General features: G+C 32.0%; 3 protein-coding genes across 4 annotated transcripts in view; 1 reads left to right on the forward strand and 2 right to left on the reverse strand.

The window, feature by feature from the left end:
• Positions 1-7,929, reverse strand: part of LOC125051866 (tRNA (adenine(58)-N(1))-methyltransferase catalytic subunit TRMT61A) — a 49,925-nt gene extending 41,996 nt beyond the window's left edge. Inside the window, exons 1-4 of the mRNA XM_047652474.1 lie at positions 7,543-7,929; positions 7,011-7,167; positions 6,628-6,770; positions 4,708-4,837 (exon numbers count right to left, since the gene is read on the reverse strand). Coding sequence (XP_047508430.1) covers positions 4,708-4,837; positions 6,628-6,770; positions 7,011-7,167; positions 7,543-7,737 — 625 coding nt within the window. The 5' untranslated portion in view covers positions 7,738-7,929. The remainder of the gene's footprint in view (positions 1-4,707; positions 4,838-6,627; positions 6,771-7,010; positions 7,168-7,542) is intronic.
• A 345-nt stretch (positions 7,930-8,274) lies between these two features.
• LOC125051564 (mediator of RNA polymerase II transcription subunit 24) lies at positions 8,275-11,510 on the forward strand. Its single transcript, XM_047651972.1, has one exon. It carries the CDS (start codon positions 8,538-8,540, stop codon positions 11,466-11,468), a length of 2,931 nt encoding a protein of 976 aa, XP_047507928.1. The 5' UTR covers positions 8,275-8,537; the 3' UTR covers positions 11,469-11,510.
• Positions 11,511-11,666: 156 nt separating this feature from the next.
• The window catches only part of LOC125051565 (neuronal PAS domain-containing protein 4B-like), a 94,029-nt gene continuing 78,213 nt past the window's right edge, over positions 11,667-27,482 (reverse strand). The window contains exons 9-12 of one of the 2 annotated variants that reach the window (XM_047651973.1): positions 20,610-20,763; positions 13,674-14,000; positions 12,889-13,561; positions 11,667-12,437 (exon numbers count right to left, since the gene is read on the reverse strand). In XM_047651973.1, the coding sequence (XP_047507929.1) occupies positions 12,910-13,561; positions 13,674-14,000; positions 20,610-20,763 (1,133 nt within the window). In that variant the 3' untranslated portion in view covers positions 11,667-12,437; positions 12,889-12,909. The remainder of the gene's footprint in view (positions 12,438-12,888; positions 13,562-13,673; positions 14,001-20,609; positions 20,764-27,482) is intronic. The other variant, XM_047651974.1, reaches the window with a different exon arrangement.

Below are 27,482 nucleotides of genomic sequence, written 5' to 3' on the forward strand. Positions count from 1 at the left end.
GCGCAGCTTCCTCGTTGTTGATAGCACCAACTGCTTCACAGAGCAGATGGTTCTACTTCATTTATTTTTTTCATCTAGCAAACATCAGTCATTTATTTATATGTAACGAAAACCGACAGTACAACCACAAACCCGAAACAATTTAGCTGGAATCCAATCCCGGAAATCGAAGTGATCTCATTTAATGTTTTTTTTTAGTTGAGCCACAAACAAGAAAACTTTCTTTTATTCTAAATATACAAGAGCTGACGGATCTATTGAATAATATATACCTCTATAGTCTCTCAACACTTTAATATACCGTATATCAATTTCAAAACTATACATGCGCAGGCGTTCTTTTGTAATATAATTGTAAAAGATTAAATGTCAAACTGTTGAACGATATGACATGGAGTGGATTTGCGATAATGTTGTCAGCTGTCGAAACTGCTACGTCACCGATTGTCAGTCACGATGATGTTACGTATTGCCATCGCGCAACAATTTAGGGGAAATGGAAACAATGTCTCTTTACAAATGTTTTTTCGATCTAGAGCGTGTTCATATGTAAATCTTTTAATAGTACTTTTATGCAAGCAAAGTTCAGCCAAATTAAGGTCACATACAATCTTAATAATCGTTTGATTGGAAATTAAGATCAACACTTATTTATATTAAATACGTAATAAAATAATACTAATGATATTATAATAGTATTATTATAATATTATAATTTAGTAATATGTAATGTGTGTGTTTTATTTAAGTGCTCTTACCCAAGCCTGACTCTATGAAATGGAATTGACGTTAATTTGCACAACTTTCGGTAAATGATATTTTATATTGCCTTAAAAACTTTTAATACACACGACTTTTATAACGACAAAACTACGCTTGGAGGCTTTTAAGAACACTTGCTCTAAGTCGTCATTAGCAAATTATGCAAATAAGACAAAAATGATCGGGACAGTCGCAAAGTCCAACAAAAGGTGTAATTTCTCACCAAAAGATAACGTCCTAACTGCGACAGTTGAGCTAAAGGGCTGTCTTATTAGAGTTTCGTTCGTTCTACGTCCAGACCACCATGGGAGAGGGCTCAGTTTCATTGATATGTCATGTTCCCCACTCGGACATTTGTAAGTGTTCTAAACGGTGCGATTACTAGAAACCAGTATTTGCCAAACTGTACACCTATTGGTACTTATGTAATGTAAGATAAAGTACCAAGAGTCCAAGATGATTTTACTAGTTAAACATTCGAAGGCGTTCAAAATTCTAATCTTTATACATTTTCCATTGATGATTACGAAAACCAACTTTCAATTTAAAGTTTTTATTGACACGATGATAAAGCTAATTTTCTTGACGATCATCGCAAATCTAACCACCATTATAAACAATATTAACTAACAATTCCACTTTGAGAATCTCTGAGCTCAGACACTGAGTGCAATGGGAACCGTTTACTTTACTTTGTTGCTCGCAATTTATTTTAATTACCTAGTTCTATTTGGTTTTTGCGTTGACGTTATGGAAGATAAAACTAAAGTACCTTAATGTGTTTCATCTAGCACCCATAAAGTGCGCATTGACATGAAAAATATGCTTCCCTGGAATCAGTGATTTAACACGCGTATTGCTGCTTTGATTTATATATTTAATGTAAATAGTTACTTTAATTCATCGTTTTTCTTCAGAGAAGTTATGTTAGGCTTATTTTCTACTGAGTAGATATTACAGAACATATATATAAACTGTACAAAGTATCCGATTAACAAAGAGAAAAGTCCATACATTTGTTAGCCATTGTTGCCTTAGGCACAGTGTCCGACCATTTATAAATAGGACATATTTGGACAACGAGCGACGGCCGATAAATAACGCTATAGAAAAGAAAAGGCCGAATGTACGTCTCGATACGCTGATTGTAGATACTTAACGACTATTGTGTTGACTTTTATTACGTATAGAAGATATATTGCCTTGGATAGTCTATGCTCGTTGCGATAGTAAAAGCGTGCAAAAAGTTACACATAACTGGAGTAGAGATTACAAATACGGATGTTTATTTATTTATTACTATCTATTTAAGTAACTTAAAAGTTAACCACCGCTGCGACAACATACCGCTATCTTAAAAAAATATTAGACATACTATAATACCTGTAAAATATGATATGCATAAATATTCACATGATGCTTCAATGACGATTTAGCTAATTCGCTCTGCGACCATAGAAAAAAATTAATTGTTTCGGAGACAGTATCAATCACGCGCAACTTCTTTGTCAACGAGGCATATTCGTTCTGGATTATTTCTTACGAGCGCGACACGGACTTATTTATCTTTGGAAAGTGATATTTGGTCTTGTATAATTTTAATTAAATGTTACAACGCTGATATATAAGCACTCATAAGTATTAAAATTTTGTTAGGCACTGGCGTTGGCAATTTGCAATAAATAATTCAGTACTTTATCGAGGCGGTTCAAGTTACAGTGCGTATAAGTTACATATTAACTGGAGTCCTATTCTAATTCATAGTTGCATGAACGTTTAAAATTTAAATTATAGAATAGTTATAGTGAGTTTAGAGCGGTTTTTATATAATTTTGATTAGAAAATATAATATACATCTCGACAAGAATACATAAGTCTAAAAACGGCTAATTTATACCTAACTTTTTAGAAGCCTATGTGCCTTCACAGTTCATATAAGAAAGATTGCTTTTATATTCTTGTATGCTACATTTGGGGCGTTTCAACTGTAGTTGATTTCTGTAAGTCGAAAGGTAAGACGCGCTTATCAGAATCGACTCCCGCGCAGAAGCGTAAATACCGGCACTATTTAAGGAACCATATTGGATGCGATCTAATGACCTATACTGAGTTATTCTACACGCAACGAATGGACCATTCGGACATTTTTATTATGACGGCGTAGATTCAGTTCTTACATTCAAATAGAATGAGATGTTTGGTCAAGCAATGAATGTGGGAGTCAAGTGGGTGACTTTGATTTTATGGGCTTATAATGATCTTAAACCAATGCAATATTACATTAAGAACAATAATCGTGTTAAATAATATTGTCCTATTTATTTACTTGCAAAGACATTCAATAGTTCCGTGAAGCGTACATACGTATATATGTACGAAAGAGCTGGGAACCTCGACACAGGTATTTTTTTAATTTAAAGGCTTCCCAAATATGCACATTGTAATTCATAATTACAATGAATAAACACATTTTTATTTTATTTTTTACTTTTTACCTACACATTGTCTATGCTAGAAAACGAAATGCATTTTCCAGGATTCATACAAAAAATTAATACGTTTATGTACTATTATTTTTGAGAGCTTTGCTTACATTTGCTGACAAGAGGATGGATAAATTGCATGTAAATCTGGTTACGTAATACTTGAACGGCGCGTAAAAATATAGAGACGGAAGATGATATAGGTAATTTGCATGATATATCTACATCTATACGTCTTTTTCTGTTGTGAATGTTTACATTCTATAATTCATCAACTGTCACAATCTCAATACTTTAACTCTAGTTTGAGCTAGTACAAGTAATTTTTATATGGAATAAATATATTTAGATTAAATATTACTTAACAAACAATTGAATAAAGCTGCTGTATCGGCAAATCTAAATGGTAAATTAGCAAGCGATCTGTTTAAGTTCAATGTCGTCATGACAATGGACAGGAGGTGACTTAAGAGCCTTCAAGGATAATTGTGTCATTTGGTAAGTGGCTGCGATGTATATCTTAGTTATGGGGCTCTAATTAGATTAAATGGCCTGGATTACTAAGGGCCGTGAATAAATGCGAAAGGAAGCATTTTGTTATGCTTTCAATAGTGTCTATGGGCAAGAATTTGTTTTTAATTTGGGACAGACTGCATATTACTGGAGGAATTGTAAGTTATAGTAACTGAAATAGATAGTACTTATTCAGTGAAATTTGATATGAAGATATTAACATCTCCGGTGTCATTAAACATTATATTTCAGCGTTTATTTAACTCTAAATCCAAAAAAGACAACTATATCTTGCTCTATTAATTGTCGTTAAACATAAAAACTCTGCAATTAAGGTGTTTTATGTTAAATTTAGTAAAGTAAAATTAAAACCGATTTACTTAAAGTAGGTTACTACTATGTACTACTAACTGTGTGATATTATACACACTTCTTAACATAACAGCCCCTTAATCGCCGCATCACGACTCTACTTTACGATAATTAAAGGAGAAATTCAAATTAAACAAACACCTACATCAATGTTTCGACAACCCTCGCGTGACACTCAAATCGATTAATCGATACAAAATTCGTTATCTGGTTCAACAAGCGTGTCTAATGAATAGGAACGCATAACTCAGAGATCGAATAATCGACACCGAGTGATCAGATCGCAATCGATTCTGTCGATTTATAACGATCTGTAGTTTCCTGTAGATAGCTTATCTATGCCTGGGCTTGTTGCAATTTGTATTTGTATGTGTAATGGACGCGTCATAAAGGCATCGAAGAGAACGGCGTACGGAATATGATAATTATTTAAATTGTAGCAAATATATATTGAGTAATGAAAGTATTTCCTAATGACCTTCTCCTGATCTACTAATACTATAATTATTATTTTATTTTCATCCCAAACAACTGTACTTTTACATCTTCAAAATTGAAATTTAAAAATGGAACATACCTTGAGCTTTTATAGCGTCCACAGCATGTGGGACTCCATCCCATGGTTTAGGTAGGTCCAAAAACACCGCATCAGCGCGACCAGTTACTTGTTCACTAAATCCTTTTTCTAGCACATCTCTATGTTGGGCCTAAAATTAGACACAATCTTCCTAGTACTATTAAATTATAGAAAACAGGATCTTATATAATTAACAATCTGGCCAAAGCAATAATTGAACTATATAACCTACATCTTTTATTTATTTATTTACACTATTTGAACACAAATTAAAAAATATAAAAAATAATTATAGAAAAAAGCAAAAACAAGTTTTATCATTTAAGTACTAAGTCTCATTGCCAATACTAAAATGTTTAAATTTTGCACTTGTGGATTCCATAATAGGTTACGCTCTTGATTGCTATGGAATATCATTTAAAACATACATAGATAAAATAGAATCATTACAAACAAGATTTTTAAAATTACTCGTAAATAAAAAGACAAAGAATAAATGTAAAGGAACTCTAAACTATATAAAATTTTACCGGATAGCCTGAAACATAAATATCTTCTACTTGTAAATAATCATAGTAAACAGGAGCGTTTCACAAATTTTTGCAACATATAACTGACACAAGGTCAATGTCCAAAGGTAAATTTGAAATACTCATGGTGCAAAATTATTATGGAGATAGAACGTTGAAGAAACGGGTTCCATACTTGCTTAATAGTTTACCCGAGGACATAAGACGTGAGCCTTCATTTGATAAATTTAAAGGTTTATTAAAAAACCATTTGTTAAATATGTTGTAGCCATTACGTAAAATAATTGTATTAGTGTGACCTAATTTAGTGATTTAGAAGTTATGTTTATATAGGGCGAGTTGCAGTCAAACTGCGTTAGCAGTTTTGCGAGGCATGGTTTGAATGAAGGTGTAACTTTTTTGTGAATAAATATATAACATACATACATAATGCAAAGGCTGCCTTATCGATACTTAGCTATGCCTTTCAGGCTACTCTAAGTAAAGCAAAGAGTAAACAAAGAATGTGAAGAATTGCAAGAGTGCGATACATATTTTATATAACACAAAATAATAATAATAACAAATATGATAATACAAATGTATGAAATCTTTATATTATTAAGGTTAGTCCATAGGCCCAAAGCTAATATAAACAGTGACGGCAATTCAAATAGGCGGATCTCGGGGGAACCACCAAAACTCTAGCGCATAGAAAAAGATTTCGTCACCGTTTGCAGTTTTAATATTTATTATCATTAATATATTCTATCATTGAAATTATTCAATAAAATCTGCAATAACTGTTTTCTCTCGACAAAATTTTTGTTTAATCTTGTTTGTTATATAACACTAGCTGCCCCCGCGGACTTCGTTTCTCCTTAATGCCTAGTCTACCTTTTTAGTACATACCAAAATGGAACATTTTGCTACGCCAACCCAGATACTCCTCGGCTTTCCGGAATAAAAACTTTTTAGGGTTTTCTGTGATTTTTCTCTATATAAACTTCAAGAGTTCAAATTATAAGTTTTTAACTAACAAATAAAAAATAAGGGTTGATCGTTGATGGTAGATGAAAATTAAGGGTTGTATCTATTTTTGTATGGTGTATCATAAAAAAATAAAAGTAAAAAATTAAGTCTAAAATTAAATAAAAAATTCAGGGGTGGACACCCCTTATCACTTAGGGGTTTGTAAGATAGATAGTAGCCGATTCTCAGACTTACTGAATTCATAAAAAATTTCATAAGAATCAGTTGAGCCGTTTCGGAGGAGTATGTAAACGAACATTGTGACATGACGATTTTATATATTAGATGAAAAAGTTACTTTTTTAAGAGACATCAAAATTGATTCTTTTACTGATATTAAAATTTACACAATTTAAGATATACAAGTTTTGATATTCACCGTTACATATTCTGCTATGCCATGTGACTCAAATTCTTCCTTAGCAAGTTTAGCACGGTGGTCATGGAAGTCAAATGTATAAACATGCCCATTAGGTTTTACCCGTCTAATTAAAGCATGAGTTAAAGATCCACTGCCAGTACCTGTCAAATATAATATATAAGTAAAAAGTTGTATATATAATAAATGATTTTACACAGTTGTTTTACTGAGATAGGTGATATATAGAAAAATAATATAGAAACATGGACATATAAAGACAAGTATAGACAAGGTTTATATCTTTTGATAACATATTTAGAAAGACTTGAGTTCTTCCAAATGTTTTCTTAAGCTTATTTATATTAAAATTTTGACTAATTATAATATGTGATGACACTCACCTGCTTCAACAACAATAGATCCAGGTACTAGATCTAATTGCAATAGAATCATGCTTATGTCTGGTGTGTATATTATTTGTGTTCGATGCGGAAGTGTTAATGACCAAAGCTCTGGTGTTGGCTGAATAACATGGCCCCAGCCTTTTGATAATTCTACCTAATGGGAGGCAATACTGCAATTATACCCTATATCATTTTTAAATTGTGTAAATAGTGTTTAATTTGTTTAGGTTAAGGCATATTGTACAATTTGTTTAGTTTTTTTGTTTATCATATTGATAGATAATATAATAATAATAATAATAACTAATTAGTTGTAACTTGTACGCAAATACAATCAGAAATGACAATGACATGGTCTCTTATTTAATAAAATAATAGTTTTATGGGGAATAATAGTTAACTATTTCCCATTTCCAAACAGCTCCCAAACCAAAACCCTAAGCTGTACCAAATTAATTATTAATAACAAGAGGTTATGTTGTTGATATTATAGCAAGTTTCTATATTATATATACCACAGCATACTTACCCTGCTCCCATACTCAATTCCAATCAAATTTTTTACTTTGAGAGCACCAAACGTTGTTTGGTAAACATTTTCTACCATTTCTCCTTTTTTGTTTTTAATTTCTGTACACACTTCTATAGCGTGAAGATTATTACTTAGATACAGAATAACCACATCGCCGTCTTCAATTTTCTCTTTATACCCTTTGAAACTCATGTTAAGTTATTTATGTATTTTGCTTTGCAAATTGTGTATTTTGTAAACAAATCGTGTTAGTAACACGAGAATTTGACACCTGACTTATGAAACTTTCTGACAGTTTCAAAGATCATATTACATTTTTATCTAATCTAAAATGGATAATATTTTTGTTATGCATGTGTCATTTTTGTCTCCTAAAAGCATAATTATTATTCTGTTTTTAGTTAAATTCAAAAAATGTTTACATAATGCTACGATATAATATTATGAATTTCTGTATGATAGTCTGTGGTCCGTGGATCCTAATGACGGGGGAAATTCAACCACAAAATGATAAAGTTTTAAGAAAATTAAGGGAGTTGGTATCATTGGTAAATATCCATTCTACTGTATGTATTTACTACTTAGAACATTAAAAAATTATACAACTCATAAAACAACAACAATAGTAATATATGGGCACACTAAAAAAAACTAATCTATACGATTTATCTACATTGTAGTTTGTATGTAAATTGTAAAGTGTCATGGACTCATGGTTAACATTTTCCGTCAAAGTGCTACTTGACAGACTGGACAGACATTCTAAATTTCGAACATTACAATAATAATTATCAATATTTTTGTAAGCGAATTGCGAAAACATTTACAAATGTATTGAACAGTTTCGAATTGAACATTTGTCTGTTCTAGATTACGAACTAGAAAGTGTAATAAAAACATATTTTCATTAGTTAATCTCGTAAAGTTTTATCAGGTATTTCTGGAAGTGTTATTTGAATTAATGCAAAAACTCTTGATAAAACATTTTAAAAATGGTGACAATGGATGCAAGCAAAATGACTAGTAAAACAAGTTCACTTAAAGCTTTAATACTGAAGGCTTGGCGAGAAAGATGGACTGATATTCAGTGGGGGATTAATATTAAGACAATACTACCTAGGGGGGTAAGTGGAGATTTGTACAACCTAGCTGACTGTATTTTACAACAGGCTATGGTAGGATGTGGTGCTAATCAGCTTGTAATATCATATTTGAAACATTCTCTTGCATCTCACATTGTTTCATATGCTGCTGTTCTTCAAAGAATTGCAAAGTTTGACTCATTTCACAAACCTCATTGCATACTCAGTCTTTTAGAGTTTTTGGAAAGTTTTATTGATAATGTCACTTGCCGAAGCAAAATGGAGGAAGAAATTTTATCAAACGCAATATCCTCTGTAATTTTGTGGCTATTACAAGTGTATCACTACTCACTGAGTAAATATCCTTCATCCAATCTTAATCAAAGCCAAGAACTTTTGGATAAGTCTACCTCGCTGTTGAATTCTATAACAAGTTCAGATTTCTTAGTAGCTATGTTCTATTTGGCAAAACAAAATGACCCTGAAGAGTACACAGAGGTTACTAAGAAATGTCAAGAAATAACAGCATTTATGATGATGAATACTCAGTTTAAAGCACCTCTTACAATACACGATACTATTCAAAAGATTTGTAATATGGTTCTTGATAAAATAGCACCTTTCAATAACAAACCGGAAACTGTAACATACTGTATACAAGCAATTGTTGCTATAAATGTGTTAGCAAAGCCAAGTGCAGAGGTACAATATCTTTCGAATCAACTGTTAATCATAAAGAGAATTAAAGGGTTTTCATTATCTAGAGTATATAGTGAACTAATAAGAGCGTGTTTCATTTCACTGAATGATGCTAGCAAAGATGCCATGAAACAAGCCTTATGGGCTGCTTTTACATTTTTAAAAGTACCTCAGATAATTCAATGTATGCATAATATATGTGGGACACAGAGCAAAGATGGAGACTATTCTGTTGAAGTTGTAGAAGCTTTTGAAAAATTATTACAAAATACTCCATTGCTTGATGTTGTTGATGCTAAGAATAGTTGCAACAGTGTAATATCCCTCCTGGAACCGTTAGTGAAGTTAAATGTTGTTACTGAAAGTCACTTATCTTATTTTAACCAGAAACGTGAGACTAAAGATCTTAAATTACAAAAATTAGAGCCAACAGGACTTCAAGGACCTGTACCTAATTTTATCACACGAGCTGAACCTACTCTAGCTGGTATTCTGAAGACTATGGGTGGTGATTGCCACAAGATTATAGATTCATTATATTCAATGTTATGCCAAATAGTAGGGGGAACCACATTAGATACAATCCTGTCTGTTGCAACTGTTGAAGGGAAATCCAAATTATTTGTGTCAAGACTAATAAAATTCAATGAGTTTGCTTTACTTGCTGCAAGTGAAAAAGGAGCTTCTCCATCTAGGGTCTATGTATTTGATATAACATTTTTGATACTCTGTTCGATTGTTCAAGAATATGGTGCTGAAGCTGTTTTGGATGAAAATGGGGACTCCTTCTTTGAAAAATGGGTTAAAGAGTTTTTGCCCCTAAATGGTGCATACAAGTGTCCGAACCAAATATTGCAGAAATGCGACCAACAACTTGTAGACATCTTTATTCATCACTTGAGTGCTTCTGATTTTGACTTTAAAAATACTAATTTAAAGCCTCATGATTTGTGCATGAATGTTAGTGGTGTTATGAAAGAGGTCTTATTTGCTTGGGAGCAAGGTTCAATCTCAACTGTAGATGTAAAGAGAATGCTTGACTCTATGAGGCAAAAAATGGCTTCTCTTGCAGTGTGTGGTTCAGTATGGCTCTCCTCATACATTAATGTTGTTCATGAAGATGCTACAGTTAAGCCAATGAACATGATGCAGCAGTTATGTAGTCCTCCAAATGAAATTGAATTGGCTCAGAGTGATAATTTTAAGGAGCGTGCTGTTTTGATGTGTTCTATAATAAGAAAGTTACAACATGATGTCCATCCACCATCTGTACCGAAAACAAAAACACTTTCTCATTTGATTGTATCCAATCGACCAATACTTGAACAGCTACAAACAGTTTGGGACGATGTGAAAGTTAGGGGATACTTACATATTGATGCAACACACATTGTTCAAAGTCTATTAAACACTGCTGGTCATGTATGGTTTGTAACAAATCTCATTAAGGAGACTCTTAAGTTTAGGTATCAAGAAGAACTCGATAGATTTGTAGATATTGTACTGGCAATGTTTCATTTGGATATAGAAAAATGTACCGAAGCTTTGTTACAACATGTATTGCCACAGTACTTGTATAATGCGAAATTAATTGATGAATTAGTTGAGCCTCAATCCACAGTACTTGCAAAGATATGCGTGTATAGTATATTTGCCGCTCTTGATCAGAGTATAACAACAAAACCTCAATCAAGAAAACGCAGACATGAAGATCCTGAAGATTTAGAGGCTATTTCTTCCAATAAATTACGACGGCTAAATGACAACTCGTCAGATGGAAGTGTTTATCATTCAGCAAGAGAGCACAGTTCAGGAGTTGTTATAAAAGAGCCATTGCAAACATCCTTAGATATGTTATTTAAGACATTTTCACAACTGGCTGGCAAGAATGGTTATGTAACTCCTCAGACACGGTTTATTTATGAATTTTTGGTTTTTATTATTCAGTGTGGTCAAGAAAGAGCACAACTTGTATTACAGAAAATGCCAAGTGAAATAGTTCCAATTTTGATAAAGGCACTTCCAGATAATTTTAATGTGGCCATCATTTTAAGATTGTATGAATTAAGTACACCTTACGGTAGAAAAGATGCAGCTAGAGATTTATGTCTATTGCGAAATATGTGGTTACGACCTGAATAAATATAATTGATGTCTTCAATAGAAATAAATGTTACATGTGGATTTATGGTTTTCTTTGATTAAAGTCCTATTATCAATAATGCACAAAGGGGTTTAAATAAATTCGATTAATTTCAATAGTTTATTTATTATCTTTATTCACATAAAAATTTGTGAACTAATATTATGTTCATCGCCTTTTATTTCACAACATTTACACAACCATTTTAATTAGAAAGGGGTAAATTTAAATATTTTTTTATAATATAATCTAAAATCATATCTACAAATAGAGACATAGAGGAAATAATTTCTTAGAAACAATTTATTTTAGACCTCTAATATTTTTGCTAAACTATAAAACAAATGTCAAATACGAGAAAAAAATAATTGCATTAGTAGGTAAAAGATTACTCGAAAAAACGAAAACAAACTGATGACCTTTAAAAATATGAAGTACATAAAGTATGCATTTAATGTAAAGTACCTATGTAATTAAAACATTAGTATAATTTTTCCTTGGACGGATATAATCTAAGAATACTAAGTACAGAAAATCATTATTTATTTAGTAGGTCTCTAAAAAATCAACAATTGCACAAAAAGTGATAAATCTATAGTTTAAGTTATATACAATGTTATACCAAGTTCAAATCATCACATTTGATGTGTTGTAAATTAAAATGGACGGTAGCATGTTTTGTACATTTTCAGTAAAATTAATTTACAACTTTTACTAAAATTATTTACTAACTAGATTTTGTACACCTTAATTACGCGAAGATCACAGGAGAGTTCCAGAGATTACCTATTAATATAATATTTTTTATACAAAATAGAAATAAAGGTAACAATCAATATATGAAAAATGTGTACAAAAAACTTAGACCTGTAAAAAATGTATTGGTCTGCGACAAAATTTATAGTAATACAGATAGCTGTGTTATAATGCCGGCTTTTTGGCATCTGGCGAATCTGCATGTGGTTCATCTGAAAAAAAAAATTAAATATACCTCACGATTCCATCCAGAACTTACGAAATATTTAATAAAAATAGGTAGGTATAGGTAGGTAATATTATTATACAATATTTGACTCTAAACGTAAACCTCCTAGTTACAAAAAATGAAACCCGGATGATATAGTTTCAAAGAATTTAGGTGACGATTGGGAATGCTATGTGTAGAAGTAGTTTCTGCAAGCTAGATTTGTATAGGTATGATGGTATGACAAATTTGTATCATTATACTATCAGTATTTATGTTATTACTTTATGCCCTGAGTTTGCTTTTTACTTTTCGACTTAGAGGGTAAGTACCTCTACTGTAGGTAGCAAATTTCACTCAAATGAACCCTATTATTGAAAAGGTAAGAAAACTATATTTCTTTTTAAATTACAGAACCAGGAATCGAACCGGTTAAAAAGCAATAAAATAACAACCTGTATGTTTGATAATCGATGCTAACGATCGAGAGAGTCAATCATGTGGATCAAATCTTTCTTGTCATTTAGCGTATACTCACCGATATGTCTCCTCAATATCTCCCCTTCTGTGGGTAATTCAGGTGGAGTCCTGCTAACTCTCATTGTTAAGCTTAATCTATTAGGACTACAGCTATCTTCAATTACTCCTTCTGTATTTGCAAATGATCTTTCGTTTCTCCATGTTTGCTGATAGGAACTTTCAGAAGTTATTGTGCTACATCTATTGTTAGTGTGAGGAACATATTGTTCTGGCGACCAGTCAAACACAAAAGTATGGCTATAATTATGAGTATACGCTGACGGGGTCCCAGATGGTGTTGGAGGTGTCGTAGTGACATAAGGACTTAAGTCTTGATGACAGACATCGGGAACTTTCTGTACTGCAGATTCCGACCAAGTAGGACTTGGATTCCATTGGTCTACCATCTCCGTTTCGGATGTAAAGTTTTTTGAACCTGGTATACGATTAGCAATCGCTCCAGCGACTGCTACTAATGTATCCCCACCAGAACTATTTACAAAACGTGGAGATATAATAGGAATAGGTATATTAGGCTTCTCTTCCGACTTGCCTTTCTTTTTAACGTTCGGCTGTAGCCTTGTATCTTCAATTCCTATATTCGTGAATCTGGAAGAGAAATCTACAATTAAATTGGTATACTTACTTAAGTTTTAAATGGTAGTGAAATTCAAATAGGGTACAATTATAATAACAGAAGATCTTCCTTAATAAACAATACCTGCTATCTTGGAGAGATACGGAGTAATCTACAGGTCCGTTATCTGTTCTTTCATAAGCATAATGAATTGGTGCTAAGTGTGGTGGTACGTGAGTCAAATGGGGTTGAAGAGTTGAGTTTGGCATCATAACTGGTTGATTCCCATTTATGCAGACTTGTGGAGTTGGGGCATATTGCATAGTCGGCGGATACACTTGTATGTCTGGTGGTGGAGGGCCATACATCCTTGTTGCTGCTTCATAGGCCAAGCCGTAATGTAACTTCGACTGTACTGCATAGTAATGGTATAGCCAAGGGTTTGCTTTCATCACTGTTGCTTCCTGTTCGCTGTTGACAATGACAATAGAAATTATTAATATTATCTCATTTTTGTTGGCCAATATACCTAGATGATTATTTACACATAATTTTGGATTAGTGTTTCTACGCCGTTTCCATAAAAAATCTTATAAAAAGGTTAAGACAATGAAATTGTATTTTTTAGGAATACTAATGTTTAGTTAAATAAAATCTTCGATGGAACAAACAAAAGACCTAAAGGGATAATAAATGTTTCTTCAGGAGGGGTAACTGACACTATAATAATAGATAAAGAAATTGTGTTTAAATCGTTGTACGCTTTTTATTGAAACAGGTATTCGACCATCAGCATATTTCGACTTTGTTACATGTTTTGCCCATTAGTTGGATCGGAGAATGGGTACCACTAAAGTTTAATGTTTATATTAAGTAGTGCGAAATCTAAAGAAATTCACACTTATTATCTGCAGGAACGTAGTTATTTGTCGGCACATTATTATTGGAAAATAGGTATAGAAAAATAATTGCGATTCTACTATTATTATTCTTAAATATTTTAGTTTTTTTTCTAAGGTTTTAAAGACGTATGTTTATTATTGAACATTATGCCAAAAAATTAGGATATATGATGACTGATATATTGTTTACTCGATCATATGACCTTTTAAGTTAAGCGAAGACCTTTGAGATAATGCAGGCAGAGAAATGTCACAGTCCTGGAAACACTAGCTACTACATTGTAGTATGGGCGTCGAGAAAATGAATGTTTGTATTTTATTATATTTATTTCTAAAGTGAATATATTTAATGTTAATTCTTTGCTCTACGAACTGAACCTTAATAATTGAAGAAAGGTTTAATTACGAGTAGTTTAGACTATTTGTTCTTTAACCATTACCGTTTTATTTTTGTCCATGAATTTTTTATTGAATGAATGAATTAGTATGGTCATGATAGCCGCAAGGCATATAATATAATAAATAATTTATGTAATTAGCACTACTATCAACAAAATCTGAGGTTCACATATTTGTTCTTATAACCTTTATTGATTACAACATTGTTAGTTATAGGTAGGTAAAATAAAAGGTAAATAGGTAGTAGTAGAAATAGTAATATAGTAATAGAAAGTAAACATTCGGGTTACCAATAATATTTATGTAAGCTTTTAACACCTCTGACGACTACATAGTCGGGGAATTATCTGGAAAACATTTAAATAAAAAAATAATAATAAAAAAAAACATTGTTAGTTTTTGTTCCCGAGTAATTTTAAGTTTTTAATTCATTTCTAAAATACATGTGCGTATAACTCAAGTATTAGTACAGTATACCTTTACTAACTATAATTATCTATTATTGGACAAATCGCTCTTACATTTACTGATATCTGGAATCAAAGGGTAAACGGATAAACAGTACATACATTGCATAATGAAATTGACCTTCGAGAACGTGATTCATTAGACCTGTAGCTTTAATGTTTGTCTAGTACTGATTTAGGTTACCAGTGATGGAGTAATTATAATGATTAAATTTATAATGGAATTAGTTGAAGGGAAAGCTTTAAACTAACGGATAAATCGAAATGTCAAGAAATGATCGTTTGGGATTTGCTGCGCCCTGAGTGAAAACTTTTCTTCGTACAAAATACCTGGTGTGTATGGAGATGTTGCTGAAAACCAACAAAACCCGGTTTCTAAATTCACCTTTCGGTACAGCGGTAAAACTATATTAAAACGGATACAAACTGTAGCTATTAATAGGTAACCAATTATGTAAAGCGATAAGAGATAGATATGTATAAGGAAATAAAAGGCTTATCTATAGATTCTAGACCAAGTCACGGGCATTATCAGCAAGTTAAGACATTTTTGCTTAGCCCAGTAATTGAGATAAAACCATGTAAAGGCAGTATAGTATTTATCGTAAACAGCCGAAGAGGTATTATGATTACAGCCCGTACGTCGGTCGGTAATTATGAATTAACTTGTAATTGGTCAATTTTCTGTGGAATTATTTGTTCGATGGGTACTGTATGAGAATTGAGATCTTGGGGCGTTGGTTTGATTATGGAGTCTAGATCGGATAGGCTAGTAGGTTTTTTTAATAATTTTATAGTATGTACATAAATGTATCTATATTAATGCTTTAATATTTTCTATGGCATAATACAGGAACGCGATGATTTAGTAAAACTAAGTAGACTTCTAGTAAAAACTGTTATGATATTTTCGTGATATTGTTAATTCATATAATATAACAATGAAAATTGTATTTACTTTATTTAATAATATACAAGCTCTAGAGGAAAGAGACGAATTTTTGTCATTATTAGGAGAATACCGTTGTATTTAACAAATAATATTTATTTTAATTCTACCGCGAGTTTAAATAAACAAAAGATTAGCTAGAAGTACAAAATTTGTCTTATTTACTAATACAGCCATTTGAAAATAGAACTCCATGCACATTTGAACATGTGTGCGTGTGAATTAAATGTTACACTTTTCTGAAATTTTAATTCATTATATTATGGAAGACCTCTAGACGAATATAGCCTACAAATTGTTTTAGTTACTACTATGTAGGTTCTTAAAAATATATGAATCCATTATAGGTGCCCTTGTTTTCCACTGACCTCTACAATCTCCTACATTTATTTACTGACAGTGACTGATGTATATTTTGAAGATGTTATTAGGTGGTAAGTATAAACCTTGTTTCTCAATTGAGAAATTAGAAACGCTAAGTAAAAACGTAATACAATTTTTTTTGAACTTGAAACCTTTTTTTTTTAATCCTTGGTTTTTAAATATTGAGGATAAACTCACTTAAATATTTGGCCCCTTATTAGGGCCATGATTTTGAACCGCATACTTCATTTGGCTGAAAAATTTACTGCCATAATTTTAACACAAACTTCCCTATTAAGTTATCAATACGAACAGAACCCCTACCACACAAATTTTATCAAAATCGTTTCGAGTTGTGAGCTTGTGTTTCAAACGTTTACTTAGCGTAATTTTTTCAATGCCTAAATTCTCGTGAATTGTAATGGTGTTTATTGCTTTGTGTTAATTAATAATTACATATTGTAATTGTAGTAATTATCTTTTAACATCTACAGAAATAAGACTTTATTGATGTTGGTTATATTTTTATAATTATCTTCTTATATTAATTCTGCCATTAATCAGTAGGAATGGGAGAATTAACCTGTTTACCTCAATGGAGAAGTTAGCGAAGTCCAGCCCTGCGATTCTGTAACTCACTTTTCGAACTCACACAGCGGTTTTCGCATCGGCGGACGCTCTCAAATCAGTCGTGAAGCAGACATTTTATGATTTGGAATTCTGATAAACATTAAACTACAAGCTCCCACCTTTTCAGAAAATCATTTTCATCTTGCCGCACCATTCTTATGATGGTCTAAAATGTGTTAATACTTTAAACGGGTAAAGTTCGTAGTAGGAGTAACATCGAATAAATATTGTAAGGGGGTGATTTATGAAGTTGAGGCGTCTAGCCGATCGAGCAAGCGATGTTGCTATCCGATTTGAAATATGCTCGCAAAGGGCTATTGTTGTGATGTGAGAAACGGTGTTTAACAAGCGCCGCCTCTGATCAGCCAACTTTATTCCCAACCATATTTTATAGCAAGAAAACACGTGAAAACCAGCTAATTCTGTTAAATTACACGCTTCATATCTCGTTTGAGGGAATTGAATCAAGTTTGTTTTATGCAGAAAATGATTACATTGTTTTATAAAGGGCTTAACAGGTTTGAATAATTATGAATTTGTATACGCGTAAATTCAATGTGGGAATAATTTAGAGTAGTTGTCAAACTACTTATTGATTTGAGTTCTTTTTTAATCAAAAGGAAGTAAACGCACAAACTGATTATCTCATGTTAAGTGATGCCCACATGACGGGCAATAATGCCTGAAAGTTCGGACGCGTTGCTGGCCTTATAGAAATAATAATGTACATAATCACATACAGAAAATATCATACACATATTATTCACGAAACGATAAAGATGAATTTAAACACGTCACAAAATCCCCTATATCTTATTTATTCCCAATGCTATTTGTCATGAAACTTACGTCCGTAATAAATATCAATTAGGTAGAAACAACGCTGTTTCGGTAATGAGTGGTGAATTAATATCGCCAAAGTTCACGCTATGTCACCGACAGCTATATAATTCAGTTATCTAGCTCATTATGCAGTGACTAAGAAGCGAATTAGTCGCTTGTACTGAGCCTCCGAGATTGTAAATCTAAATTAATATCAGCCGAGGTGACAGCTCGCTTGACCCAAACAATCAGCAGGCTAGATATCGAGTTTGGTGCGAGTTATAAGACATTATTTTAATCGATTTGCATAAAGCATTTTTGCTGAACGATTTTCGATTTTGGGTATAGGAGTACAGCGTGTAAAATTATCGTGCCACAATGTTCGTTCGCATACTCATTCGAAACGGCTAGACCGATTTTTATAAAATTTTATGTTTATATTCAGTAATTCTGAGAATCGGACAACATCTATTTTTCATCCCTCTAAATGATAAGAGTGGTCCCAAGGTTCAAGGTGGTGGTAAATTTTTATTTTCATGTTTTAGACAAAGCTTTTTGTTTTTTTTTATGATACAACATACAAAAATAGATACAACCCCTAATTATTGTAGATAGTTATTTTTATTGAACTAAAAAAATGTTTCCTAGAAATAACATACATGGCAAAACAAACGTTTGCCGGGTCGACTAGTACCATATAATAAGTCGTGGATTTTTTAATAATAAAGCCCATTTAGCTGTGTACAAACAATACTTATACACGTATTAAATTGTCAGTATTTAATATTTTATTTCAATGTCATGTTATAATTTTATATTTAACTTACAAAATGTAACCTGCTTATGTTAACTGGTTTTCGGACAAATAGGGATCAATTCGAATGTAAGTTCTAATAACTTACACCGCTCGGTGCGTTTGGTATTCCAAGCTCTACATTGTCCCCCGAATTGCATCATTTGTCACATGTCCGAGTTTTTTTCACTTAACACTGGTATTCTTATTAGGCACGTGTATGTTAATGTAACAGATTCCGTCTTAATAGCAAATATTAAGAAAATTCTTTGTTATGTTTGTTGATAGAGCAGTCCGGATTTGACTTTTTTATATGGTAGACAGATAACGGAATAGCCATAAAAGATGCCGCAGCCTTCGGTCAACCTTGTAAGTGGGTGCGATGCCGGCCTTTAGTAGAGGATTAAGCCCTGTTTTTATAGCTTTTAAAGATCTCCACTGGAAGTCGATTCTACTAATCGTCAGTTTGTATAAGGAAATGCCTACAGAATGCCTACGCAACGAAGAGCTGTTCGAATCGTCGACGACCAGTCACTTTCCGAGCGGCTTATCCCATGGCGTTGTGTAGACATGTGGATGTCTGGACCTATACCATCTATACCATCTTATATTCCATACCATGGAGAGTGTTCAGTGAGTGGAGTTGTTGAGTGAGGACGAAAGCATACGAAGTTCCACCCGTATTGAGAGTATCCATGGGTATATTTACATCAGATAAGCCACCTGCCCATTTGCCTCCTTTTCTTTTTTGCCTATTGTATTTAAAAAATAAGAAACCGACTGTGGAAAACTTTCAGCCATTGAAAACTGGAAGGTTATTACAATGGTCTACTACCCCATGAAAATGTTGGTATTAAATTAATAACGTTGGGTGACTTTTCTTTTAGACTTTAACAAAAAATTCTGAAATAATTTCACAAGCATCCTAACCATAGATAAGAAAGAACAACAAGCATATGAAGTAAATCTTAATTTACATGACATAAGGACACTACAACTTAATGCATTTTTGAATTGAAACTCGTATAAAAGAGGATTGCAAATTGTCATCATGTCTACCGCCTACATCATGTCTGTAAGATTTATGCGTCCAGAGGAAGCAGTCGCAAATTGGCGGGAAACGAGAAATATACGCTCCTCAATATTCCATTAAGTTTTGCATAGCTAGCAACTTGTTTACTGTTTACATACAATTAGGATGGATAGATTTTGTAATAATTTATGATTGCATAATTAAAATAGCACTAGCTATTCATGATATGTGGGATTCATTACACGTAAGGTAAATAGAACATTTCATTTATCATCTTCATGACATAACCAACATTGGTTGATATTAAAAATAGAGTGAGTTCATGTAAAGAGTACTTACTGCCTTGCGATTCTGTAACTCACTTTTCGAACTCACACAGCGGTTTTCGCATCGGCGGTCGCTCTCAAATCAGTCGTGAAGCAGTCATTTTATGATTTGGCATTCTGATAAACAATAAACTACAAGCTCCCACCTTTTCAGAATGCCAAATCATAAAATGACTGCTTCACGACTGATTTGAGAGCGACCTCCGATGCGAAAACCGCTGTGTGAGTTCGAAAAGTGAGTTACAGAATCACAAGGCAGATACGATGTCATTTGTTTTCATTGTAAAAATATTTTATGTTTTACTGTTGTGGAACGTACTACCTTTATTCATATAAACATAATTGAAAATGTAAAAAGTTAAAAGCAAATGTTTATCATTGATATAGTTATCTTACCTTAATACTTGATTCGTGCACACAATGACTGGCCGTTGAGAATTCTCCAAATTATCTTTGAGCTGCAGCACAGCATGGACCCAGAGGAACTGACCACACCTCCGCTGCAGCCGGAGCAACGCTATGCACGATCTTTCTTGCTCTGATTGTGTTACTAAAAAGAGATACTCGGTTAGCATAAAAATAAAAGTTTTATTGTATACGGAAATATTTATTAAAATTAGTACAGTGGTGAACAAAAAACCACCTAGAATTGTATATAATTACTTATTTATATACTTTCGGTATTAATGCTAACATTTTACAGCTTGCGACGATAAAAACCCTTTTAATAAGACAAAAATAATTTTATTTTTAAGACACCTCTTGCCGCGCACTAAGACGTTATGAAACCAGCTGCTATTCCAGGTATTTCCGACTTAGGGGCGTTCAAAAGAAAAGGGTACCCATTAAAGGCCGGCATCGCACATGCAAACCTCCTGCGTGTCCATGGGCGGCGGTTAACATTCAACTAATACCTGCTCGTTTGCATCCTGTACCATAAAAAGTGAATATAATGCAGAATAGATTTAGTTAATTAGCGGGCCTCTAATAATTTAATATTTTAATTGTACCAAAATCAAAAAATAACAACAACTTAACACGTTTATATCACGTGTTAATAGACTTGCATTGGATGAACATTAGTTGGCGATAGATAGATCCTGTCCTCTTTCCTCGTCGTAGTTTCGTCGTATTCATCTTAGCCTACAGAGTTTAACTAGCACGTTAAACTTTTCAATCTCTTCACCTGAACTTGATTTCTAGTTCATATTTGATATTTAAGTCTTCTTTATTTTTATGCATGCTCTGTTAGCTTTACGGTTTTGTAAGCATATTTTTTATGTTATAATTCCTGTTAGTTGACTAATAAATAATTAAAATAATAACAATAATTTATTTCGACTCATACCACTATAAATAATTCTAGCGTCACTCATATCTTTGTCTAGACAAAGGTTACACCGAAAAAAATTGCTTGTCACTATAAGCCTAAGATTACTCATATTAGATTGAGTGTGAATTGTTATAATTGAATGGCTCTAATATACGAGTTAGTAAAGCGATTATTAATGCTTATACTTCTGCCCATAAAGGGAGCTTAGAAGATATTATATAGTATAGTACAATAGACTATATATTCGTAGCACTAAAGCTGAAATTTGAATGAAAAAAAATCGCTTATTTCGACTCTGATGTTGTGATAGTAATTTACATAGTCCAAAAATGGTCCGTTCATTGACGCACAGCCAAATATGGCAGATCAGGTGTCTCGTCAAAAATTCTTGACGATCATATGTTGATAAGGCTTATTTGTTATTGACACTTCATTACCATGTATTATATATTATAAATTATAGTTGTGTGAAGTCTTATACAATTGTTTAAAGTTAAGTTGGAACAAAGAGTTTCTAACTTTACATTTTTACCGACATCAAAAGACTGAGGTAAACGTTGGGTTGGTATTGTGATTTTAATTAAGACCATATACCGTATCTGGAACTTAAAGTAACAGAGGTTTAAGATATTTCTTCATTAGGTAAGTTCTGTGATAAGTTATATATATTGCATAACATACACGTATATTAATAGAAAAATATCCCAAGCCGAAAGCACGCAGGACACTTTGAGCGAAGTATTATTATTATTATTATTAATATATTAGTAGATATTGCCAAGTGCAGGCAATATCTAGATTAGTTCAATCTTTCGATACGTTTCGCTAACCATTAAGAAAGTTATAAAGCTTAGATCTCTTGCTTAAACTTAATTTGGTTTCAGAGGCTTGGAAATTATATTACCCTAACTTAACATTTGACGGCCCTGAGATACTTGCTTGTTGAAGATAGTTTTAACGACCACTAATACTGAGAGTAAGACTGAAGACTAATGCTTAGATATAGACACGAAACATAGCGCGAACTATGACTCCTGTATGTAATAATCAATTTTTGATGTACGAGAGCGGTGCCTCTTTTAAGAATCGTCCCCTAAGCGAATACAACGTTTTCGACATACATGTCACTATTACATGCATCCGTATAGGTACAGTGACGCGTTTAATTCAGTTTCACACAGAATATTCAAATAAAGCTGTAATTAAATCCAATAGTTGATTAGTATTAAAATATGAAAATTGTATTACATGATTGTACTATAAATCACGTTACTTGGAGACTGAATGAAATATTGCACTTATATTATCCTTACCTTAACGGGATACATTAATTGAATGATATATTTTCTATATATCTTACTTAGCTGAAATATATGAATTTGTAATTATGAATTATTTCGTTTATTAAAACCTAAATATAACAATGAAATATATAGTATTTACAATTTTCTTAACCTACATACAATAATAATAATAATTAAAAATTAATAAATAGAAAATTCAAATAAATTTTAAAAGTTTGGTTCACGTGGCAGTGAACCTTTAACGCTGGCAGAATTGAGTTGAATTTGTATAAGATAATATATAATTTAGATCGTAATTTGCATCATAATTAGGTACGTGAGTTGCATATATTTTTCATTAAATAAAACATTTTTTAGATTTACTAAAGAGTAAATCAACCTTAATCTTAAAGTAAATAATTATATAATAGTTTAAATGACCGATATACTAAAATGAAGTGAACTCATTCCCAATAGTATTATTTATTTAAATGAAATTGAAGTAATTTTCTGCTCATTAGGCTATAATAACCAATGACTAAATCGTAATATAATCCGAAATGATATGAACCACCTAAAAGTGTCATACATCTCCTAACTCTTCGAAACTCTTTAACTAATAAAGACAAACTAGCCGACTCAACCAACGTTGTCCTGTACACGTATTAAAAAGAAAAATTTCAAAACAATGAGTAAGAAAAAATTACATTCTATTTGTAAATCTAAACCATTCTCGAATACACTTGAAAGAATTTCATAAAAATCGTTGTGTTGCATCACAAACACACGCACAGATTTATATAAAGAAAAATTATGAATTGTTATAGACTTCTTGGTAACCACATAACATTGCTAAGTCTCTGACGAACACTGTCAACGTACTATCGTAATCCTAAACAAATTTGCAGACAGGAGAATAATAAATTATAATACAAATATATTTACAACAAATTAGTATCGTTTTCAAATGTACGAGATTGTCGCGAGAAACTCGCCTGCTATAAATATGGATTTGCCTGAGGTCACAATTAAATATGCGTTCTATTTGCTTTACAGGACATCCGTGTGGGCTTAGGACCTTCGCTCTATTCGTATTTTATTTATGTACTTGTGCGACACTGACCTGCGAACTTCCGTATACAGTCTTGCGTAAGTTGGTGGGTACTGTTTCTTATGCAAAATAGTTTAATGTGCGAGACCTGTTCTCATGTGGATAAGCTTTTGAATTTCCAGTGTTTTGGTGTTTAAAAGTTGGTTTTAAATGGATTTGGGCTTGTTCAAACTTTGGTGTGAAGTTTAAGTACTACTAATTTTTTCATTTTTTTCAGCACTGCAAATACAATATATATCATATATTTTCTATAAAAATAAATTTAGATCCTATTTCTAGAGTTTTGGTGTTTAAAAGTCAGTTTCAAAAGGTCAAACTGTACTTTGAGATGTATAAGTAACGAGACAAAGAGTCACCAATGTAATCTAACCAAATATCTAACATTTTTACTATAATTTTGGATGTTTTTGTCTCCGGTCCTATAGAGAATAATACTCATAAGCAACAAACTACACTACAACGTGTATTCCAGACCGTTAATAAACTTCAGTCTAACTTCAACAGTCAACTTTTTTTTTATACTCAAGATGAGATACAAATTTCTATACTAACGTGCTTCAACGTAACCTCGTGTTGTAGGTAAGTATAATTTTATCTAACAAATATACCTACAAATAGTAATATCTCCATTGTTATATCATCTCCGTGTTATTTAATATCATAAAATCCGTTATGCAAATATTTTATGGATTTAATTGATAATCAAGAAATACGTAAACTTATCGACCTGTAATACTTAGTAAATAGCGTACGACATTTATTTAAGAATGCGATAAATCACTTATAGGCGTTGATTTAATTAAGATCGATTTATATCAACCGTAAAAGTAGTTTTCCTTATATTTATAAATGTATGCAACTTTATTTTGGTCAGTGAAATTCTTAATCTCTTATAACATTTTAGTTATTAAAAACTTGGATGTTTTATGATTCAATGTTATTCAAATTTATACACGTTATTTGTAGATTAGAATGCTAACCGTATAAGGTTATTAAATACGCTACTTAAAAAAGGTATTTCAATTATAAAAATATTTTGTGATAAATTCATATCATAAGTAGTAACTTATTGATAAAAAATAAATCAGTTTGAACAAAAATCTGTGTTTTTTCAACACAGCTTAAATACAATTTGACAGAAAGAAATGAAAGAGTACTTTAGCTAAAAAAGTGAAATAAGACTTATTTTTATGAAGAAAGGGGGGGGGGGGCTTAGCTTGTAATTAAAAAGTGAAATCGAGCTCCTTTTTAAGAGAAGAAAGAAGATTATATTTTAAGAAAATTATATTATAAATTTCCTTTTATATACAAACTTATATGAATATAAAACAAAGACAATTTTAGTTTTGTTTAGTAAAATAGAGTAACTTAACACAGGCCCTAAGGATTATTAGACTATATAGATCGAAATCAGCAAAGTTATCTTAGACTACATTCAACGTCATATTCCACCATACGTCATTGTATTAAAACGATGCCTGAGCTGCGTAGGAGTTGGTAATAGTAATAAGGGCTCAGATAGTTATTTGTGCAATCTTCAATGTTGGTTTTAGATTGTTTGACGAGCTGAAATTGCGGTTACATAGCAACATAGCGTTTATCTTTTGCAAGTTATATGTATGACCTGCTTTCGTTGAGCTTAATCGTATTATTTTGTCTAATTGGTATTAAATTAATACAGAAAAATACCTACGTTCGTTACGTTACGTTATGTTATGTATCTATGTATACATAGATTATATATTATTTTGAATACGAAAGTGTTTTCGTATGGTATATTGATTTTTTAGCAAAAGAGATTTTTAATGAGAGAGAGTGAGGTTATTACTGTAAACTAATGTTTCGTTTAAATTTTGTGTTTGTTCTTGTAATTAAGTTTTTCTTTTAAATATTATATATATATATGAGTGGAACTTATCTCATTTTATAAATTTATTTTAGAAAGTACTATCAGTTGTACAATTTGTGATATTTTAAAATATTTTCTAACAAAGAATTGCAAATTACCACTCTATAAAGATTAAAAGTTTGGTTATATCTATTACGTGCGCACTTGTACTTTGGCAACGATTTAATCGCTCACGTAGAGACGAGCGTGCACGCGAACTCACGCGCATTCGTCAAGTGCACTTTCTCTAGAACGTGAGGCAAAACGATAGATTAGCGTTGTTGACACATATTATTATAATCTATTGATGTTACGTGGGACAATTTCGGCTTTTAGAAAAAATACAATACTCAATACACACACATAAACACAAAAGAAACCTTACATCTTATGTATGTGGTGATAGAGAAAGAGAAATGTAATGATATATAAGTTGAAATAGTAGTGAAAATTTAAGAAAGAAGAAATAATATGACGCCCTATGCCGTATGTGTTCCGGTAAGCATTAACTTTAGCCATAGAAACTTTATAAAAAAAATTAATTTATCTTGTCATAGAAATGACAAGTGAAATGTGTTAAACAAAAAAATATTAACATAAGTACTACTGTTTATTTGGTAATCAAAAATAAAAATAAGTATTTTTAAATCTCCGATTAAATGTGCAAGTCAAAAAATAGTTTTGCAAAACTCTGATTACGAAACAATATTTCAAGGAAAGTGTTCATTAATCATTGAGGTATTCTAATTGCCAGTTATGTAGGCCACAAACAAACAATTAATCACTGACTATTAGTTAAATGCTAAACATCAAACGGGAATCTAAGAGCCTTAGATTGACATAATGTCATCGGCTTAAGTTGATATTTAAGGATAAGTAGACTAGCCTTAATAAATCCAAGATTTTCTAGCTTTGTTTCATAAAGTACTGATCTTAGAATGCTCTATTTAAACTCAAGTTGGTAATCGGGACTTTATATCCAAGGTAATAAGACTTTTTGAAAACAAAATATTGTTCTTTATCCAGTTTTAGTTCCACAGATTAACAAAACCTCTTTGTATACATATATATAATATTTTGTATAAAATCTCGTGGATGATTTTACAATATTAAAACAGTTGTGGTTGGTTTCGTTTGTCTCTCTTAATAATGTATTTTGTCGCCTTGTGTATTTTAATACAAGTTTTGTATTACCCAAATATAAGGTGTAAAGAATTATTACGTCAAACCATCATCACACGACACGACAATCACCAACCAACACTGAAACTCTAAGTTAGTGTAATAATTTCCTGCTATCTATCTTATTCAGCTCTCGCTTGGCCTTTAATAAAATATAATTGGATGGTTGAAAATATTGTAACAAATTGGTTTAATAGCTTCGTTTTGTTCCGATGAAACTGATAAGTGAACGGACTGTAACATTTGCAGTATTGTTTAAAGGGTAATAAAATAACGTGGGAATTCACTGTAATTATATTGATGTGCCTGAAATATACCTTGTTCAGATTCCGTTGATGAGTCTCTTATTACGACATCAAAGCTGTATCAAGTACTTAATATTCGAATCGAGAAGAGCTCTTTAGGTTAGCCCAAAGTTGCGATACTTAGCTCTAAGTATAATTTCCTTATGTTAAATCCGTTTCTGAGAAAC

This window comes from Pieris napi, chromosome 8, assembly GCF_905475465.1.
Source record: "Pieris napi chromosome 8, ilPieNapi1.2, whole genome shotgun sequence".
Taxonomy (NCBI): domain Eukaryota; kingdom Metazoa; phylum Arthropoda; class Insecta; order Lepidoptera; family Pieridae; genus Pieris; species Pieris napi.

Coding starts and splice junctions, on each gene's coding strand:
- LOC125051564 (XM_047651972.1), top strand. CDS start 8,538: ATGGTGACAATGGATGCAAGCAAAATGACTAGTAAAACAAGTTCACTT.